The following is an 8,911-nucleotide window of genomic DNA, read 5'->3' on the forward strand; positions in this document are numbered from 1 at the left end:
ACGAACACTGGACTCCGATTCCATCGGAGATTTACCTTTCTCCTCACGAAATGGTCTGACAGACATACTATGCACCATTTTCCTGAGCTCAGACTGTCCTACATTTGTTTATAACTGCTACGCTAAAATCTATTACAAGGCATCGTCTAACATTGCAATTCTGCCAGACAATGTATGACATGCTGGGTGCGACACCTGCGGGGTCGGCCGGACTCCAGACTCTACGGGTTCCATCCTAGAAGCTTCTTCTTCTACTTCCATTCAGGTCAATGGGTGTATGTGTGTGTGGGTTTTTTTTTTTTAAATAAAAATACCACTTGCAACTGTAATTACAAATCACAAGTCCAACTTCCAAATTTATAGCTAACCAGGCATATATCACACTGTAACCAAACCCGCTTTTCCCTATATTAGGGAAACTCCTGCAATCTAAGTTGACTCAAACCCTTAAATCCAAAAGCATAATTTCGCTCCCAATCCAGCTCACACACCTCGAAGCTTTAGAAATTCAACCAAACAATCTACAACATTAGTCTTTTCTCTGATCCCGTAAAACAAGATCCTAGCTCCTCGAATGGCTTCACGGTCATAGTTCGTTAAAGTTAACGAAGAACCCGAGCAACAGACCGACGCTCCGCCAACCGTTCCTACACCTTCACAGATCGATTGGCTCTACAAGCTGAATACAAGAGCCCACCCACGTATCGCTTCCTTGAATTACAGACTCTTGGCAATTCCCTTACACGCGCAGCTCGTATGCCTTCCGAGATACCAAGATATGAACCTGCGGTTTAGCTGTATCGTCATCCGTCACCTATTTCATCACCAACTTACGTGAACCGTATCCTCCTGCGACAACTAGTGCCGTGACCAGCACTATATGACGTGCATGAACCCACAGTTGCACCATCACCTGCGGCAACTAATCCTGTGACCACCCAGTAGCCCTCGTCGTGCGCTATTCATCCACGCTACCCAAACTTACGAACCCCCAAATTACTATCTACGTAGAGTTTGGGCTTCATACTGTCCGTCATCAAACGCCCAATATATTCTGCGCTCTGATACCAAATGAAACATCCCAATCTGATTTCTTCTAGCTTTTCATTGAATCATGGGCACAAGCACTTGGCTTATCCTCCTAGCCAACCTCGTTGGTTGCAAGCTTCTCTGCTGAAAATCCAGAAGGATGTGTTTTTGTAAAAGCTTTTTGCTTGCTTAATCCCGACGAGCCCCAAAACTCCCTAGATGGATCTAGTATGCCACATGTTTGCAATTTAGGGTCCTTCCTTAATGCATCATTTACCCCTCTCTTGGGATATCTATTAAACCATTTGCCCCTAGGCACAATTCATGCATTTAGGTCCCTTAGCCTTAGATCCACCTAGTCTAGTGCCATGTCACCCTCACCAAGGACCTTGACCTTTATTCCTTTTTGATCTTTTACATGAAGCCCAAACAAATATAATACAAACATTGATCCTTTAAAGGAAAATGTCGACTGACCCTTCCGAGGTCATGTTACCTCGACTTAAGCGTAACACCGAGACGTCTACATCTCGTATCTTGCTTCTTCAACATCAACTACAGAATCTGGATATGAATGAGGGGGACAATGTTCGTGACCATCTGACAAAAGTCAAGGTGATAAGGGACCAGCTCGCAACAAAAGGTAGACTCAAGTCATCTAGCGTTGATGATGTCACACAAGCTACCTCGCAGTTTCAAGAGTTTCGTGACTATGGTCACTGCAAGACAAAGGACCAAGCCTCTCGCCATCAAAGAGCTTGGCCCTTTACTATTGCAAGACAAGGCTCAGAAAAAGCTATTTACTCAATTGGACGAGAAGGCTCTCGTGGCAAGGGACAAGCCTAGCAAGGGTAAGTTCAAAGACTCCAAGAACAACAAGATCGAGAAAGTAGAGAAAAAGAGGCAGATGAAGTGCTTCTACTGTGAAAAGCTTGATCATTCCGCTAAGGAGTGTCGTAAGAAGAAGGCGGACCTCAAGCGAAAGGAGTCCAAATCCAAGGAGGAGCCAAAGACCTAATCACCAAACGTCACAACCAGCGCTCTCTTTATCATCACTAAGTACTGCTCAACCTATGCAATCAATGAAGGAAAGGAAGGCTGGTACGTACACAGTGGAGCTTCAAAACACATATCCAACAAGGAAGAGTGGTTCAAATCCATTGAGATACACATCCCGATTCCACGGTCACTATGGGGGATAACCAAACATACCCTCTGAAGGGTGTTGGTAGTATTCCATTCACCACAACTAGAGGAAACGAGGAGCTGATTTCCGATGTACTCGATGTACCGAATTAGTGCAAGAACCTTTTGTCTGTCAATCAGATGGACAAGCACAACATGTCAATCTTATTCGCAGACCATGGTAGATCCAAATTGTGGCATGAGCGGTTTGGTCACATCAATTATGGCACTCTCGCCGAGATGTGAAAGTCGAAGATGATGGATGGACTTCCACAGATTACAAGCAATGATCATGTTTGCAAGGCTTGCTTGGAGGGCAAGCAACACAGGGACAAGTTCCCACAAAAGGCCTCATCATGGGCCAAGAAGCTACTCGAGTTGGTTCATTCTAACATCTGTAACTCAATGTCAACAAATTCATTTTCTCTTCTATTTGTGGATAATTTTAGTCGCATGACGTGGGTATTCTACTTGGCCAAGAAGTCTCAGGCTTATGAGAAATTCAAAGACTGGAAGGCCCAGATAGAGAAGGAGAGCGAGGAGGTGATCAAAGCCTTCCACACAGACAAAGGAGGGGAGTTCACTTCTACCGAGTTCAATGGATTATGCAAGAAGCATGGGATCAAGAGACAGCTCACTACAACTCGCACATCTCAATAGAATGGAGTCGCTGAGAGGAAGCATAGGACCGTCACAGAGATAAGTTTGACCATGTTGCAAGGGAGAAATCTTTCAATCTTATTGGGGTGAAGCCATGAACCCTGCCATTCACATCCTCAACAGAACCAAGACCAAGGCTGTTGATGACAAGACCCCATAAGCTTACTATGGTAAGAAGCCAACAATATCTCATTTACGGATTTTCGGTTCTAATGCATTTGTTCATGTGCTTAAAGATGAGCGAACGAAGCTTGATTCCCATAGTTGAAGATGTATCTTTGTGGGATACAACAAAGAATTCAAGGCCCATCGTCTTTTTGAGCCGAAAAAGAAGCAAACGCTTATCAGCAGAGACGTGATCTTTGAGGAGTCAAATCCACAACCTACAGAAGAGGTTCATGAACTTTTGTCATTACCCCCACCCAAGGTCACCATCCAAGAGATGGAGACGACTGAAGAACTCGAGGAGGAGGAGGAGCATGATGCTCCAGAACTGACTCCAAAGGCAACTCTAGCAAAGACACCTCCATCAATGAAGAAGCTACCTCAATGTTATTTGAAGACTTTAGCAAACTCACGGATCACAGACATTCCTGAAAACAATTCCGAAGTGCGGCAATCTCAACGCAACATGAAGACTCCCTTCGTGAACTACACTATGGTGACTCAACTTGAGAAGCCCTGTTCCTTCGAGGAAGCGAAGGATATTTCAAAATGGCAAGAAGCCATGCAAGCAGAGATGATGCCATTCAAAAAAATGACACCTTGGATTTAGCGCCCAAACTAACCTAACGGAAGGTAATTGGGACTAAATGGGTGTATAAGCTTAAGTTCAAGTCAGATGGGAGCTTGGACAAGTACAAAGCAAGGTTGGTGGTGAAAGGCTATGCACAGTCAGAAGGACTTGACTTCGACAAGACCTTCGCCCCCACAGCCAAGATGGTGACCATTCATACAATCATTGCCTTGGCTGCTCATCACAGTTGGCCTATTTTTCAAATGGACATCAAGTCTCCATTTTTGAATGGAACCTTGGCGGAGGAGGTATATGTGGCACAACTACCAAGATTTCAGATTCTAGGATCCCCATCAAAAGTTTGCAAATTAAAGAAGACCTTATACGGGCTGAAACAAGCCCCTAGAGCATGGTACCAGTGGATAGATGTTTTCTTTAACAAAGTTTATCACAAGCAAATCTTTATCTCGACACAGAGGGGGATTTGCAACTGGTATTGATCTTGTATGTGGATGACCTCATCATTACAGGCGATCATACGAAGAAGATTGCTCAAGTCAAGAGACTTCTCATGGAGGAGTTTGAGATGACGAACTTAGGCATACTTCATTACTTTCTTGGGATTGAGGTGAAGCAAGGAAAGAGCGGTATCTTAATCTCACATGAGAAATATTGCAAGGAGCTACTCAAACGCTTTCAAACGGAAGATTGCAAAGCAACAGTGACTCACATGGAAGCTAGTCTGAAGCTGAGTATGCATGATCCATCTCAACCAATTGATTCATCATTGTATCGACGCATGGTGGGGAGTTTGCTTTACCTCACCAATATCAGATTGGGTATTTCCTTCTCAGTTGGATTGCTCTGTCAATTCTCTACCACCCAAGAAGGCCCATCGAGACGTACTATGAGGGTTGAGTTGAGGTACTTGAAAGGTACCTGCACCTATGGCATCACTTACACGAGAGGCATTGAGTTGGGAGGTTTCTGCCATAGTGATTGAGCAAGTGATAGTGACACCCGTAGATCAACTTCTAGATATTGTTTCTTACTCTCATCAAGAGCGGTATCGTGGCTGAGTAAGAAACAACCTACTATCGCCCTTTCATCTACTAAGACAAAGGACAAGGTTGCTTGTACAACGGCATGCAAAGCTTTGTGGCTCATGTGGATCTTGGAGGACATGAATGTGGCCCAAGAAGATGCGACGGTGATTATGTGTGACAACCGGAGTTGCATAGCAATCGCCAACAACCTCGTGTTTCACGCACAGATGAAGCACATCAAGGTCCACTAACATTTTGTTCATAAACTCATCGACGAAGGTGTCATACAGTTGATGTACTACCCGACTGACCACAACATCTCGGATGTCTTCACGAAGGTGCTTCCCAAGGAGCAGATGGAACACCTCATTCCACGAATGGGGATCGGCCGACAATTTTCATTGAGAGGGGGTGTTAGAAATGTCACTGCCCCACCTGTGAGCCCCCGATTTGAGAGGACAAGGGAGCAAGAGACTATAGGGGGATGGGGGTTGAGAGTACCTTGTTGTCTGAGGGCAGCACCCTACGTGGAACAATACGCCAACACCACGGACCCATGCAGGGGCATCTGTAGCACATGTGTACCAACCAACAGCAACCCAAAAGGCCTAACATATGGGGCCTTATATAGGCCAAAGGGCTGGCCTAGAAACCGACCAAAAGTCAGCCATTTTGGCCCTTCTAGGAGTCTATCCGACTGGAAAGTCGGCCAGTTCAAGGAGCCTGATGCCCACCTATATAAACCCCCTCCCCTCCACACTTCTGATCACCAGCATTGACAACCAACACCCAAGCAAGCGTGCAAGGAGAGTAGACTCAGCTTTTGTACCAACATCTCTTTGCTGGTTGTTGCTCATCTCATGAGCTTTTGTCAGCCCACTGTTGTGGAAGAATATATTTGAGTTTTGTCTCTATCTCTCTTTGAGTGCTGTATGAGCTACGAGCGGGAGAGTGAGGAGTGAGTGATTCTATCCTCTCTCTCTCTCTCTCTCTCTCTCTCTCTCTCGCTCTCTCTCTCTCTCTCTCTCTCTCTCTCTCTCTCTAGATTCCAAGTTCCAAGTCGCAATAGCAACTTCCCTTCTCCTTAACCTCCAATTGGGCTAAACCCCTCAACTAGGGGGTACTCTTAGAGCTGGCCAATATGGAGCAGCTAGGCTCCTGCTCAAAAAATCCCCCCTCTATGCCTCCCATGTAACCTCGTCTCCAACCAACAAAACTCTCTAATCGACGGTTGTAGCCTTGACACCCTCTCCATACAGAAAGATGGGGGGCGTGCGCTTAATGGACCCATCATTGGCCAATAAGAACAGATTTTTCATTTGCAGCAATAGGTGCGAGAGTTAAGGTTGCAATTGGCAACTTTGATAGACCGTCCTTGAAAGGCATGGTAAGAAAGCAGTAATTGATGAGGTAATGCATTCTTACAAGGCTTCTCCCCCTACCCCTCAACTAGTCTCCACAATCAAGGGCCTAGTTCACACATAAGTGCAAGCAATCAAGAAGGAATAAACTATGGAGGTGTATATAAAAGTAAATAAAATTGATATTCAAGATGAGATTGAGTATGAAGCCAAACATATCCATTGAGGATTAGAATTGGAGGCCTCCTTAAGGCTGGTACAACAAAGAGGACACACCCAGTGCGACTCTGGCACACATCAAAGCAGTCCCTCCAAAACATAGAATGGTGGGAAGACGAAGGTGAAGACAAGACAGATTCCACGCCTAATCTACAACACTCTAAAGGACATGATATAATTCTATTTGGCACACGAGATCTATCAATTAATCTCCTCCGCCAATCTTACAGGCTAAAAGAGACAAATATATGGATAGCCGAGGAACACACATGAGCTCAACTTGATTAGAAGGAAACAGAATTAGCCAAGGTTAAGGCTACCAAGAAGAAAAGAAAGTGGGCAGTATTCATTAAGGAGTTTAAATCTAAATCAAAAGACCCTTAGTCTTAAACTAAATGTATAGTAAAGTATGTTTTCAATTCTAAGACAACAATGTTGGTACTCTTAAATAACACGCTCACTGGGAGCTGCCTTGTGCACTCCCTAAGTGGATGTAATAGCTGAAATTTTTGCTGTCCCATAACCCTGTTGGTCCCCTATGAACATTGACAGACTCTCTCTCTCTCTCTCTCTCTCTCTCTCTCTCTCTCTCTCTCTCTCTCTCGTAATTGCATATTGAAGTACACTTATATATGTGACTCTCTCTCCCTCTCTTTTGTAATGGCATATTGAAGTACTCCTATCAATGCGACTATGCATGTGAACACCTTATATCTCTCTATCACTCTCCCAATTATGTACTACACTGCTAAATTTCTAGCTCCCTAAATAGTTCTCTGCTTATATTATTCAATTAATATAATGCTGCAGCGTTGCACAGGTTCCCTACTAGTGATACTGATGTGGGATGCACATTTTCAACAAGAAGTTGAACCACCTAGAAGCATGACATAAACCCAAGGTAACAAGTTTGAGTTCTTGGGGACGAACGAGAATAAGCACAACCCTATTTACATAAGAATCCAAAAAAAACCACCAAAAGTGCAGTCAGCCCCATTCAAACCGGTTCACATGATGAACTCAGAACAACGTATTTCGACACAATGCCTTTGAATTTCATGAGAAAAGACTATGTTACGAACAGAGTAGTGTGTGTATACTGGAGACAGGTTTAGAGGAATCTAGACAATGGTGAACAGCAAGCAAAAAGGCCATGGTTCATGAAGAACTGACAATGCAGCAAGGTAAGACGACAGAGTAAGGCAAGAAAGACAAGCTTCCAAACAAGAAAGGCGTGGCACAGGCAGCAATATCTTCCCAACCAAGGGACCAAATTGGGAAAATCAGCACTTACATTCTACCCTTCCTCCATTCAGGCGTATATTGATTATTGGACAAAACACATTGCAGAAATGGAACATTTTGTTCTCCCAGAAATTCTCTTTTACTGGATCCACATGGTCAGATAGTGTAGCAATCCACACAATCTAAGCCTTACAGGCTAGTTCTTCCTAGATCAAAACTGATTGCCATTCATAGGACAAATCTCCCAGAAGCAAGATAGACCGTACTCGTTCTTCCACAACGGTATTTAGACTCTCATTGACATAGAAACTTTCCCCATTGTTTAAACATGCAACACATCATTTTGCATTAATATAGACACTTGGCAAACCAGGCTCAGGTTACTAAGAACTTCAGTTTTTGTCTTTAAAAGAGGGGGGAAAAGTAATAACCTGACTGCAGCTGATTGTTCCACTCATGCAGCACCTGAGACAAGAATCACGACAGGACGCAGATAAATGAGAAACCACCCATCACCACCCCACATCCTCGCTGAGCACCCGCCCCCCAAATCCATCTTCCCCTCCCGGAAAACACTCAGAGATAGGTCACACCCGTGAAAGAAGAACCCAAGTGCGATTTAACTAGTTTCAGCCTTCAAGTGCGGATGCATAACCTTCATGAAAGAACTATGGACTGCATCATCTGCGTCACAGCAGATTGGAGTGCCAGCACGAGCTTGCATGCGGCGCAGGGATGCCCTGTTTGCCACCAAGATTCTCTTTGTCTTGTCGATTAGGTCCTGTCGAATTAAATCGTAAATCAACGTTTTCAAAAATCAATGTAGACAGCAGACTTGATGAATCCGTGATGAATATTACTTGCTTAGCAGCCAGAAGCTTTCGGCATTCTTCCTCGAGTAAAGGAAGCTCTTCTTGGATCCTCTTGGTGCGAGACATTAGCTTCAGTGGATTTACCTACCAAGCGCATTAAAGAAGCCATTGAAATAGTGCGCCTGGTTAAAAAGGAAGAATTAATACTATAAACAGTGAGTTCCATTGATTCGCAAGTAAATGAAGCGTAAAAACAGCCGTACTTACATTGTCGGAGTACGTTCCAGCGAACTCTGTTTCCAGTTTGTGTTGCACATACTACAGTGGCAAAAAGAATTCTTCAATTGCAGATGGTCCGACATAAAAGGAAACCACGTTTTGAAACGAAACCGAGTCCACGACTGAACAAGGGGACAAAGAGGGGTGCACCGTGAGGTCATTGTTGGCCTTGACAAAGAGCTGCTGGAGGGTATCGAGAGCGAAAGCGGAGGACTTGAGAGGCTGCGACATAGCGATGAAAGTGCGGAATTCTGGGAGACTGCTGCTTGATCATCTGTTCAATTCTGAGTTGAAAAGATGGCGACTTCTTTCCCGCCCTTTTGCTCAACAGAGAGCATT

At 44.4% G+C, this 8,911-nt stretch overlaps 1 protein-coding gene across 2 annotated transcripts in view; it reads right to left on the minus strand.

The window, feature by feature from the left end:
* The window catches only part of LOC147898834 (spindle/kinetochore-associated protein), a 28,637-nt gene extending 19,726 nt beyond the window's left edge, over window positions 1-8,911 (minus strand). For both annotated transcript variants that reach the window (XM_087379819.1, XM_087379818.1), the window contains exons 1-5: window positions 8,723-8,911; window positions 8,561-8,611; window positions 8,342-8,437; window positions 8,137-8,262; window positions 7,913-7,946 (exon numbers count right to left, since the gene is read on the minus strand). In XM_087379819.1, the coding sequence (XP_087235945.1) occupies window positions 7,913-7,946; window positions 8,137-8,262; window positions 8,342-8,437; window positions 8,561-8,611; window positions 8,723-8,803 (388 nt within the window). In that variant the 5' untranslated portion in view covers window positions 8,804-8,911. The remainder of the gene's footprint in view (window positions 1-7,912; window positions 7,947-8,136; window positions 8,263-8,341; window positions 8,438-8,560; window positions 8,612-8,722) is intronic.

This window comes from Dipteris shenzhenensis, chromosome 9 (genome assembly GCF_047967505.1).
Source record: "Dipteris shenzhenensis isolate YYH24624 ecotype China chromosome 9, Dip_SZ_1.0, whole genome shotgun sequence".
In the NCBI taxonomy this organism is placed as follows: Eukaryota; Viridiplantae; Streptophyta; class Polypodiopsida; order Gleicheniales; family Dipteridaceae; genus Dipteris; species Dipteris shenzhenensis.